The sequence below is a fragment of the Odocoileus virginianus genome, chromosome 17, assembly GCF_023699985.2.
Source record: "Odocoileus virginianus isolate 20LAN1187 ecotype Illinois chromosome 17, Ovbor_1.2, whole genome shotgun sequence".
Taxonomy (NCBI): Eukaryota; Metazoa; Chordata; class Mammalia; order Artiodactyla; family Cervidae; genus Odocoileus; species Odocoileus virginianus.
In genome coordinates this window covers 35,105,655-35,117,922 of record NC_069690.1, presented here as the reverse complement: position 1 = coordinate 35,117,922, position 12,268 = coordinate 35,105,655, and the positions used below count along the sequence as shown (strand labels likewise).

Here is a 12,268-nt window from a genome sequence, read left to right as displayed (position 1 = left end):
GTGGCACCCACAGACCCAGTTTAACCCTGGTTGATATCTCAGCTTCCAGTCAAATTGCCTCTCAGGTCCTTGCCTAGCCTTAGAATTCTTAGTCACTACCTTACAGAAGTAGATCAGGAAAGGTGAATATCCTGCTATTAGGAAAGAGCTCTCCAGTTCACCTGGAGTTCATGTGGCTTCCCATTCTTGGATTAAGTTCCCATTTATCTTGGCTTTCAAGTTTCCATAAGTGGACTCCACCTGGGTAGTTTTCATCATTCTCCTACACAGCCTCCACATGCAGCTGGATTAGTCTCTTTTCCTGTTTTCATTTGGGAAACCTCCATGTCAGCATTCCCCCAAGTGAAGTATTACAGGTAAAATGGGTACTGTAGTCAAACTTGGAAAACATAGTTGAAGTTGCATATTGATGTTTCTTGAGTTCAGGGCGTCTCAGAACCTCTTGAGATTTTCCAAGAAGGAGACAGAATGTAACGTTTCCTAAAATGGTCTGGAACGATTCTCTGGAGACCAGTATACTGTGGGGCAGACATTTATTTGTTTCTTTAGTACTTACTGAAATGGCCCAACTAAGAATTCCTTGTGAAGACTTATTTTTCTGCCAGAGACATGTCTGTAATTGTGGCGGAGACCTAAGTCATTGTAGGGGTCAAATGTGCTTGGAATGAAGGACCCTTCCCTCAATCCTGGCTCTGGGATTTCTGGTGCAGTTTGAGGGTCGTACTTGTGGAGGTAATTTGTCTTAATATATTCAGTCATTCATTTGTACACAAAAGATTCTAGAACTTGGTCCCCTGGAGCAGATCAGCATTATATTCCTAATTGTGATCAGTGCCCTGAAGGACAAAGGACAGGTGTTGGGTAAGCATAACTGGAGAGAACTAGCTGAGCTTGGTTATCCAGGAAGCCCAGAGTGAGAAGGGAGCTTGCTTTATCCTGGGACCTGACATGACTGGGTTAGCCAAGTGGGTGGGGAGGCGAGGCGTGGGCAGCGTTCCCAGAGGGAGAGCCTGAGCGCAGATCACAAAAGCTTGTGAGCCTCTGGTGTGCCCAAGGGTCTGAGAGAATGTCTGGTAATGGCTGAGGGGGTGGAGGAGAGGATCAGGGAGCACAGGTCCTTAAAGGCCCCAACAAGAATGTCAGGTTGACCTAGGAAACTGAACTGTGGCCAGTAGGGGATGGACGGGTCCACCATGTTAAAAGGTCCTGCTCTGGATGGAGAACAGCTAAGGTGGGAAGCACGGATGCCTGTTCAGGAGGCTGCTGCCCCCTAGGCAAAGGAAGATAGTACCTCCTGTGAATAAGCGTAGTGAGAGCAGCAAGAAGATGAATTTAGGTATATTTGGAAGAACCACCAACTAGGGGGGAGGTGTTTAGATGGGGCAGTGAGGGATGGGGAGCCGCTTGCAGGTTTCTAGCCCACAGCAGGGTGTGTGGCAGTGCCGACCATGGGGCTGCAGGTCAAGAGCTGAGCGTTTGAGGACCATGCATTCTATGTGAGTCCTTCGTGAAAACCCTCTTCAAGGGCCTCTGAGCTCTATTGCTGGCACTGGGGTAAAGACAAATAAGCAGTCTGTGTACTTGATAAACCCTGTTGTTGAGATAAACAATTTTATATCAGATATGTGTGCTGTGGTGGAAGAATTTGCAAAGTGCTGTGGGAACTCTGTGGAGGGAGTGAATGAGTAGTTGCCGGGTTGGGACCTCTGAGTAAGAATTCACCAGCATGGGAGGGGAATGGCATGTGCAGACACCAGCTTGAGGGGATGTGGTGGGTGTGAAAAGGGTTGTTGGAGAGCAAGGGCTCCCTTGAGTGAGTACATCTCCTTTGCCCTCTGTGGTCGGTAGTTCTTCAAGGACAAATTCCAGTCTCCCTCCCTGCTCCCAGTCCCACCTGAGGGCCCAGCATAGTGCCAGCCAAAGAGGAAACTTACTGAATGGTCAGTGGCTTCAGCCAAAGCTTGAATGTCTCCAACTTCAAACATGGCGCTAAAATCTTCAGTTCTCTCTTCTGCTTCTTCACGTTGAGTTGTCACTGAACCACCTCCCAGGACCACAGCTGGGCCAGGACTGGTCCCCCGTCACCTCCCTGAGATGTGGCCTTTTTCCTTACACTAGAGCTCTTCAAATGACCAGCTGCCTCTGACCCCAAAGCAGAGTGGTCTGTTGAGGGGCCACTTCAACTGAGATGAGATGAGAATTGATGAAGGACCTGGGCCCCAATTCTCCAAGTCCAAAGACACATGAATTTGAGTCCTTGAGGTTATGATGGTGGGTAGGCAAGGGCTACCTGTGTCCCAAGCCTGTTTTCCCACCTCAGTGAGGACCAGGGCTATTTAGCATTTCCCTTTACAACTCTGGAAGAGGTCTCTTGGCTGCTGACATGCCAGGCCCCTGGGCAGGGTGTTGAGCCCAGGCCACCCCTGTCCTCTGCCCTGCACCAGAGAAAAAATCATTCGCTTTTCATTGGTTTATTGAACCCTTGCTGTGTTATGGGCACAGGATTTAGAGAAACGGGGGTAGGAAGTCTCGGTCCATCCAGTGAGGTCCGGGTGTGTGTGGGGTCATTAGCTAGCTTACAGTGGTGACAACAGTGCATTTATGCACGACCGCTGCTTGAGACCCAGAGTCCTGGGAGGAGCCCAGTGAGTTCAGCGTGTGGGAGGGACACATGGTGAGCACAGAAGACACGCAGAAGAGGGCTGGCCTGGTCAGCTGGTTGGCTGCCACGTCCAGGTAAGGAGAAGGGTTTCGTCCTCTGGGAGGCGTGGGGTGGGGGCTCTCACTCTGACCCACGGTTCTCATCCTCTTTGCCTGGAAAGAGTGCTGCACATAAGCAGTGGTTAGGGGAGCCTTGTCTGCCTCCTCCATTCTTGGAGGCCTTCCCTGGTTATCCACTCAAGGCCCTCCATTTGCCCAATTCAGGTTTCTCCTGAATTGTTATTTAAGGCAATCAAATTCCAGGTTAATCTGGCAGAGCTTCCTTTTTCAATCATAAATGCCTCTAGAGAGTGGATGAGCCAACCCTCCCTAATCCTCTCTAAAGAAAGGGGGTGGTAATCCAGCACTTAAAATTCCACTGGCCCTCTGAGGGCCCCATGAAGTGCCCGGACTCTGGGGAGCAGGAGACTGTTTAGTCCTGGCTCTGTTACCAGTTCACCGTATGACTTTGGGCAAATTGTTTCCATCCCCGAAAAATGATTATTTCTGAGGTTCCTGCCAATGCTTTGCATGGAGGGATGTGCATTTCCACGTTGGCACTGGGGTGACTTCCATGGCCCTTTGAATGAAATGGCTCAAACACTTAGGAAAAACTCTTGGGGGAATATAGAGAACTTTCCCACCTTGATTCCCAAGAGCCTCTGTTGGAAGGAGCAGGTATTCTATCTGGGAAGCTAGAGAGGGGCCCACAGGTCTGCAGCTCTAGGGGGAGAGGTCAGGATTAAGGAAGCAGACTGGAGCTTGGTGTCTTTTAATCAGCTATGTCACCCCCTGCCCTTCCTCTTGAGCTTGCTAGCTTGAGCTATGAATCTCCCTAGCCTGAGTGACTTATCTACTGATTCATTTACCTTCTTGTTTATTTATTGAGCACCCCCTTTGAATGCCTTTGTGGTTGTGGCCCAGGCCAGAAGGCGGCAGCTGGTAACCCCTCCCAGAGTGATATTGCCTTTATTTAGGTTGTTGAAGACAGAAAATACCTTAAGACTCGCTAACAATTAGGGAATAAGGGGAATGTTCCAGGGTCTGGAGAACCACACACCATTCTCTGTGGCTTCAGCTGGCCCTGAGAGTGGGGAGCAGAATGTTCCTGTGTGTGCTGGTGGAGAAGCTATCACCTACCTTCTGTAGTTGCTCCTTCTTGCTCCTGGACCACTGGTTCCCCCTGATACCCTGGTGATGAGAGGAGACAGAGAAGAAAAAGAGAAAGTGAAGCAGAGGAAGACTGTCTTGGGAACCAAGAAAGACAGGGCCAGAACTGGGGACTCATGAATAGAGTAATTTCTCTAGAAACTGTGGTTCTTCATTCACTGATTCATTCATTGATTCCTTCCTCTTTCTCTTCCATTTTCCCTCCCTTCTGCCCTTCCTTCCACAAATACCTCATGAGCGCCTCTAATAGAAACTGCGGGGACAGAGGAGACGGCAGACTTTCACCTGCCCGTGGGGTGGTTTTTACTCTGGGGACATCAGCCATGTGACCCAGCAGAACAGTGCAGGGCAGTGTGGCAAGTAGGGCGCCATGCCTAGGCCATGAAGACAGGCTCTGGGTAGGGCAGGCGGGCAGGGAAAGAGAGGTAGAGCTAGGAGTCCCCTCAGTGAGGGTGGCCGGGAGGGTGTGTGTGTCTTGCTCCTGGGAGCACTGAAGGGTGGTGGGTAAAGGCTGGTTTGTATTAATTTCGATTTTCCCTTTTCACTGAAGGATTTTAGACAGGGTTAGGGTTTTCAGTTTTAAGGTCCTTCTGGATTGATGAGTTTCTTCAATTCGGCTTTAGACCCACGGTAATTTTGAACCTTTGGCAGAACTGGATTCATCGCCACCTTCTCATCCTTGCAGGTGCTCCCTAGGGACGCATAGACCACCTCTCTAAGGAAACAGCCAGGAAGCCTAGCATGCAGCCAAACCACTCCGGCCCCACCCTCGACAATGCCCACCCTGGCCGGAGCGTCTCTCCCACCTCCTTGACAACTTGGTCTTCCCCAGGGAGCACGTGGGGGAAGGTGTGGACAACACTTACCTGTTCCCTCTGACTGGATGGGAGGTGTTCCTGGGGGAAAGAGAAGAAATGAGGGTTGCCCTGCTTCCCTGGGGGTCCAGTGAGATGAAATGGCTCATAGTTCTTTGGGATCCACGCCTTTGGTGGGTGTCTGGGGGCTCTGGTCACCCCCTGTTGTCCTGGTGTGACTGAGCCCCACAAGGTACACTCTGGGTAGGAGGAGGCAGTTTAGGGTAGTGGGAAGTGTGCGTACTGTGGAGTCCTTGCCTGGTGCGAGTCGGGCATCCTTGGGTAAGTATTTAGCCTATGTGAACCTTAGTTTCCCTGCTGGTGATAAAGGGGATATTATGAGATTTTTTTTTTTTTTTTGGTATTATGAGATTTAATCACAAGTGAGCACGGTGTTCGGTAAATATTTCCCGTATACCCCCACCTCCTGCTTCCTGGGTTTCTGGATTTGGAAGAGACCTCTGAAATGGCCCAGGCCAAAACTCATTTTGTAAAAGAAACTGAGGCCGAAGTTTGGTCACAGGTTAATTTTCTCTATTTTATCTCATGGTGCATGTACCAGGAAGATTTTCTCTTATTTTTATATATATATTTTAAAATTACAAAAGCAGTTTCTGAATAACTGCCCACTATGAAATGGTAAGGTAGAGGTTAGTGTAGTAAAAGTCTCCCTTAACTTTTGCTCTCCCTCACCTTCGCTTCCTATCCAGATGTAAAACACTGGTGACAGTTTGATATTTATCCTTCTGGAACTCTCCCTATGTTTTCATATGTGTGTGTGTGTGTGTGTGTGTGTGTGTGTGTGTGTGTGTGTCTGTAAGTATGCAGTGATTTTTTTAAACATTTAGGCTCCTATCTTACGTATTGTTATATAACTTGCTTTTTCCACTTAGCCAGTATCTTGGAAATCTTTCTCTGTCTTTCCACAGATCTGCCTCATCCATTTCAATGGCCACAAAGGCCATGGATGTGCCAACTTCCCTGGTGGTCGAGTGGTTAAGAATTCACTTTCCAATCCAGGGGACTCAGGGTTGATCCCTGGTTGGGGAACTAAGATCCCACATGATACAGGGTAACTAACTAGGCCCATGCTACAACTAGCGAAGTCCAAGTGCTGCCAGCAAGACTCAGCACAGGCGAAAAAAAGGCCATGGATGTGTCTAATATATTTTGATTATCCCCCCATTGATAATTTTTAGGTTATTTTCACATTCTTGCTACTTGACACAAATACCTCAGGGCTTATGTAGCAATGGCATTTCTATTTGATGGATTTCCTGAAGTGAACCTATCAGTCAGAAGGTATGCATGTTGCCAACTTTGATGGATATTGCCAACATGTCCTCCAAATGGACAGTGTATTAAAGTGTATGGAAGTGCCAGTGCTTTCATATCTTCACCAAAACCACTTTTAAAAATTTAGTTGTCAATAAGAAAACTGCTCTCTGTTCAGGCTTTTTTAATCTTTGTCCTCCCAGGATAGAGATTTCACATTGAGAGTGCCCTCAGGGAACATAGATCCATTTTAATAATTCTACTTGAACCAAACAGAATCTCATAGAAAGCTTAGTCTTAGGCTTTACTCACATCAGAGGCAGATCTCAAGTTCCACCACCTCTCCATAGTCCTCCGCAGTATCTCAGGAGGGGCACCAGCAGGGTGCAAAATATTTGTCCCCACCCGTAGAGTCGCTGCACTCCCCAGATGCTGGGGTGGTTTGTACCTGTTGCCTGGCATAACTAACACTCTCTGAAATGTCCTGATTTGGATAACAATTGATATGGACACTGTATCTCATTCCATGGCATGAGCGACCCCTACTGGACTGGGGTAAGGGATGCTGAGTCCTGGGCTTTAAGTTAGGGCCTCCATTTGGGGTCAGAACCCACCCAGAAGCCTTCCTCCCTGGGCATCCGTCCACATCTGTCACTCACCTCCTACCTGCTTCCCCATTAGCCCAAAGAACTGGCTTGCTTTGCCCTTCTTCACCTCTCGGAGCTGAAGTAGGATGCTGGGGATGACATCTTCCTGAAGAAGCAGAGAGTTCCTTAGAGTTCAGGGGAGGCTGACAACAAGACAGTCTCAACAATAGCAATCTCAATGACCCATGCTCTGTGCTGGCATTGATCTCACATTTTATACAAATAAATAATAATAATAACAGCAGTAATAAATGGCTAACGTTAAAGTGTTCCTAAGCACTTTCATATATTAACTCAATCCTTACCAAAACCACATAAAGAAAGTACTATTTGGGTCTCCATTTTACAGATGGAAACTAAGGCTCAGAGTGATTACCAGTCAGGATGTGAGATGAAGCCAGACTCGAACCCAGGTCCTCTAACTCAAAAGCTCAGACACTCCAGGCGTAATCTCATTCACGCTTCACAACCACCATGTTAATTATCCATTTACAGATGGGGACACAGGTTTGTGGAGATTAGGCGACTTGTCCAAGTTCATACAGGAAGTGATAGAGTCAGAATCCAAACTCAGTCTGACTCTAGACTCCTGCTCTTCTCTCTTCCTCTGGCACTCCCCTCATTGTCCTGGATTTAACCTGGGCCTCTCATGGCATGTGGCCCGGGGCGGAGGCCACTCCCTCAGGCAAAGACATTTTCATCCTTGAGCTGGTGGGGTGAAAGTTCTGGACCAAGGACTATAGATTTAAGTTCTCATTTCTCCATTAACCTTTGTGACATTGGCCAAAGGCCTCTCCTTCCCTGGCTTTTACTGGAGCCTCTGATGAAGAGCCTGCTTGGCTCTGCTGAGACGGAGAGATGATTGCTAGTGGAGAGAGTGATAGTCGGTGACAGTCATTAGACCATCTCCATGTCTTTGTATCCCCAATACCTGGCATAGTGCCTGGTACACACAGCAGCTCAGCATGTATGGGATGCAGGATGGTGAACGAAAGGCCCTTTCTCTGATAGTCTGGGAATAGGGAAGAGGATGGGGTCTCTTTTTCCAGGAAAGGGTGGGACAGGTGACCAGAGCCGTAGAGTAACACAAGCTGCCTGCCTGGAGGCTGGCAGCTGGGGTTGGGTCATGGGCTTGTCCATTCCCAGTTTCCCCAGGGGCAGCACTGAAGCTTCAGGGACAAGAGGGGGTCTGGTTGGGGTGCAGTGGAAACCGCCTTGGCTCTCCCAGCGTATCCCAACTTCTGGGATCAGAACTGGATTGTTTTCTAAGCCTTGGACTAACTCAGTCACTTTCAGTCTGTCTCTTCTCCAGGACTTCAATGGCTGGGGCAGCTGTCTCAGGCTGGAGTCATCTAGCCTGGCCAGGAACCGGAAAAGTGTCTTTGGGGATTTGGACCTATTTCTGAAAAGCTTATGAAAGGCACTTTGGCTTGGTAAAAGGCAGTCTTCAAATGCAAGCTGGACAGAATGTTTTTTTTCTCCCTCCCCTCAGGTTTCTGGGGCCCTTTAGGAGGCTTTTTTTACTTAGGAAGGACTCTTGCCCAGACCAGAAGCCCTTCTTACCCCTTTAACTCAAATCCCCAGCTCCAGGCTGCAGCCCGGGAGTCCTGAGAGCAAGGGAGAAAATCAGATCATCCCTAACAGAGGCATCATTCCTCATTCAGATGAGGTGGTTCCTATATCCCAAATTCTGTGTCTTGGGAAGCAGAGGGATGTTAAACGAGAGTGAGCCAAGAAGAAGCATCAGATGCAGGTGCAGCGTGGAAAGTCCCACGAGGCACTGGTTGAAATCGATGATGTTTCCCATGTAACTGTGTAGAGTGGTCCCTGTTACACAGCTTCCCAGTGCCTGGGCCATGTCCCCTGATGTTTGGCACAGACTCCATGTCAGAGCTGGAAAAAAAACATTGGGGGCCATCTTCCCCGCCCCCCACCTCCCATTTTACAAGTGAGGAAACTGATGTCCCCGGGTCACACAGAGTCAGTGGAGAAGCTGAGACTTGAAGCTTCATCTCCTTAGCCTGCTGTCTTCTCAATGGCACACACTTCCACGTTCAGACAAACCAGGAAGGAAGCCCATCAGGAGGAAGGCCACCAGGCATGGCTGTATACTTGATGGCTCGTCCTGCAGCCCCAGTGTCCTCACCGTCCCCGGACCAGGGGGACCAGGCCCAGCCCTGTCCCGTCTGCCCTCCTGGAGGCTTTCCCTTAGCACTTTGCCTGTGTATCTCTAGTCCACTGGCCTCATCCCCCTGTCTGATGGGACCCTCCGAGGTCAGGATCTCTGCCTCTCTGATCAGATGGGGTGGGGCACAGACGCTGTGTCTAGCTGTGAGATTTCTTCCCATTGACAGCACTCAGGTCAGCTTAGTAGGAGAGGCTGATAATCAAACCATTTCTTATCAGGGAATAAGTTTCTACATGTGAGACAAAACAGTGATCCCACTCCAAGTTGACCCCCTTGAAAGGACGTGCTGGACAATGTCTCCGAGACACAGATATACAGAGTAAGACATTGGGCAAGGTGTAATATTGGATGAGCGGCTTGACCTTTCTACACTTCAGTTTCCCTATCTGTGATATGGGGGTAGAATGGTGCCTTTCCCACAAGGTGGATATGAAGATTAAATGGGTTAATATTTATGAGGCCTTTAGGACAGTGTCAGGAACATGTATATGTTAAATAAGTTTGTTAAATGAAGCATGAACACAGATACTGTTCACACACACACACATGCTGTTCACACACACACACACTGTTAATTCCATACGCCACTGGGCCATTCAGGTATGACATAAATCAAATCCCTTACAATTATACAGGTGAAGTGACAAATAGATTCAAGGGATTAGATCTGATCGAGTGCCTGAAGAACTATGGACGGAGGTTCACACTGTATAGGAGGTGGTGATCAAAACCATCCCCAAGAAAAAGAAATGCAAAAAAAAGAGGCAAAATAGCTGTCTGAGGAGGCCTTACAAATAGCTGAGAAAAGAAGAGAAGCAAAAGGCAAAGGAGAAAAGGAAAGATATATCCATCTGAATGCAGAGACCAGAGGATAACAAGGAGAGATAAGAAAGCCTTCTTAAGTGATCAGTGCAAATAGAGGAAAACAATAGAATGGGAAAGACTAGACATCTCTTCAAGAAAATTAGAGATACCAAGGGGAACATTTCACACAAAGATGGGCAAAATAAAGGTATGGACCTAACAGAAGAAGAAGATATTAGAAAGAGGTGGTAAGAATAAACAGAAGAACTATACAAAAGAAATCTTAATGACCTGGTAACCATGATGGTGTAATCACTCACCTAGAACCAGACATACTGCAATGCGAAGTCAAGTGGGTTTTAGGAAGCATCACTATGAACAAAGCTAGTGGAGGTGATGGAATTCCAGCTGAGCTATTTCAAATCCTAAAAGATGATGCTGTGAAAGTGCTGCACTCAATTATGTCAGAAAATTTTGAAAATTCAGCAGTTGCCACAGGACTGGAAAAAGTTTTCGTTCCAACCCCAAGAAAGGCAATTCCAAAGAATGTTCAAATTACCGCACAATTACACTCATATCATAGGCTTGCAAAGTAATTCTCAAAATTCTCCAAGCTCGGCTTCAATAGTACATGAACCGAGAACTTCCAGATGTTTAAGCTGGATTTAGAAAAGGCAGAGGAATCAGAGATCAAATTGCCAACATCCATTGGATCATAGAAAAAGCAAGAGAATTCCAGAAAAGCATTTACTTCTGCTTCATTGACTACGCTAAAGCCTTTGACTGTGTGCATCACAACAAACTGGAAAATTCTTAAAGAGACTGGAAAAACAGACCACCTTATCTGCCTCCTGAGAAACCTGTATGCAGGTCAAGAAGCAACAGAACCGGATATGGAACAACGGACTGGTTCCAAATTGGGAAAGGAGTACGCCAAGGCTGCATATTGTCACCCTGCTTATTTAACTTATATGCAGAGTACATCATGGGAAATGCTGGACTGGATGAAGCACAAGCTGGAATCAAGATTGCAGGGAGAAATATCAATAACCTCAGATATGTGGATAACACCACTCTTATGGCAGAAAGCGAAGAGGGACTGAAGAGCCTCTTGATGAAGGTGAAAGAGGAGAATGAAAAAGCTGGCTTAAAACTCAACATTCAAAAAACAAAGATCATGGCATCGGGTCCCATCCTTTCGTGGCAAATAGATGAGGAAACAATGGAAACAGTGACAGACTTTATTTTCTTGGGCTCCAAAATCACTGCAGATGGTGACTGCAGCCATGAAATTAAAAGATGCTTGCTCCTTAGAAGAAAAGCTATAAAAAACTTAGCATATTAAAAAGCAGAGAGATTATTTTGCTGACAAAGTTCTGTCTAGTCAAAGCTATGGTTTTTCCAGTAGACATGTATGGATGTTAGAGTTGGACTATAGAGAAGGCTGAGCGCCAAAGAATTGATCCTTCTGAACTGTGGTGTTGGATAAGACTCTTGAGAGTCCCTTGGACAGCAAGGAGACCAAATCAGTCAATCCTAAAGGAAATCAGTCCTGAATATTCACTGGAAGGACTGATGCTGAAGCTCCAATAATTTGACCACCTGATGTGAAGAACTGACTCACTGGAAAAAACCCTGATGCTGGGAAAGATTGAAGGTAGGAGGAGAAGGGGACGACAGAGGATGAGATGGTTGGATGGCATCACCGACTCAATGGACATGAGTTTGAGCAAGCTCTGGGAGATGGTGAAGGACAGGGAAGCCTGACACACTTCAGTCCATGGGGTCGTAAAGAGTCGGACAGGACTGAGCAACTGAACAACAACAAAATATGCTTGTATCTCTTTGGAGGTCTATCAGGCCAGGGACGACAGCCTTGAACATGCCCAGAGAGGGGAGGCAGACACCCTACCACGCAGTGTACAACCTGCTCTCGCTATTATGCCCTGCTCCCCCCAAAGGTACCTACCTCCAGGGTCACAGCCACCCAGGAGCCCACTTCAGCATCGACTGCCAGTTCCTTGTCACCTGCCACAGTGCATGCAGACAGCCCCAGGAGGAGAAGCAAGGTGACGCAGAGCAGCATCTTGGGACCCTAGGGGACCCCTCTCAGCCCAAAGACTGCCTCAGGCTTGGTCCTCTCTCTGACTCCTCTTAGCAGGTGGGGGAAGCTCCACCTGTTCTGTCCTTTCAGCTACTCAGCCTCTTCCTTCAGCTTATCTGATGCCCCAGGCCATTTCCTGTAACTCCCCACCCCACTTGCTGGAAAAGCCAGTGATATCATGAGCTGCCCAGAGAAGGGACCAGGCCTCCTCCACTGCCGCCCCCAGCAGCTGATCTTTGTTGCAACATCACCTTACCTTTGGCTGCGTTCCCCCGGGAGGCAGGTGCACAATGGGGCAGTGTGTAAGGCCTAGTGCTTTTGGCTTCCTGACTAGAAGCCCTGAGGGGGCCTTGACATCTTGGAAATGGAGAGGGGGAACTGCCTGGCTTCTCCCTTCCCCTGTAGGAGAGGCCTCTCCCCAGTAGTATTCTAACACTAGTCTTCCTTTCCTGTCACTGCACCCCTTCCTTGGCATTCCCCGCCATGTCTTGCCCTAAGAGATCAGTTTAGTTCAGTTGCTCAGTCG

General features: G+C 48.0%; 1 protein-coding gene across 1 annotated transcript; it reads right to left on the bottom strand.

The window, feature by feature from the left end:
- Nucleotides 1-2,615: 2,615 nt before the first annotated feature.
- TAC4 (tachykinin precursor 4) lies at nucleotides 2,616-11,826 on the bottom strand. Its single transcript, XM_070478418.1, has 3 exons — nucleotides 11,626-11,826; nucleotides 6,659-6,752; nucleotides 2,616-2,814 (listed from the first exon to the last, which is right to left on the bottom strand). The coding sequence occupies exons 1-3, from the start codon at nucleotides 11,722-11,724 to the stop codon at nucleotides 2,783-2,785; spliced, it is 225 nt and encodes a 74-aa protein (XP_070334519.1). The 5' UTR covers nucleotides 11,725-11,826; the 3' UTR covers nucleotides 2,616-2,782.
- Between the last annotated feature and the right edge of the window lie 442 nt (nucleotides 11,827-12,268).

Bases quoted from the DNA above. Each gene is read 5' to 3' on its own strand.
- TAC4 (XM_070478418.1), bottom strand. From the start codon at position 11,724: ATGCTGCTCTGCGTCACCTTGCTTCTCCTCCTGGGGCTGTCTGCATGC. The intron at 6,753-11,625 runs GTGGCTGTGACC...CTGCTTCTTCAG, and splicing joins ATGCTGAAGTGGGCTCCTGG to GAAGATGTCATCCCCAGCAT. The intron at 2,815-6,658 runs GTGAGTGACAGA...CACTCTTTCCAG, and splicing joins AATGGGGAAGCAGGTAGGAG to GCAAAGAGGATGAGAACCGT.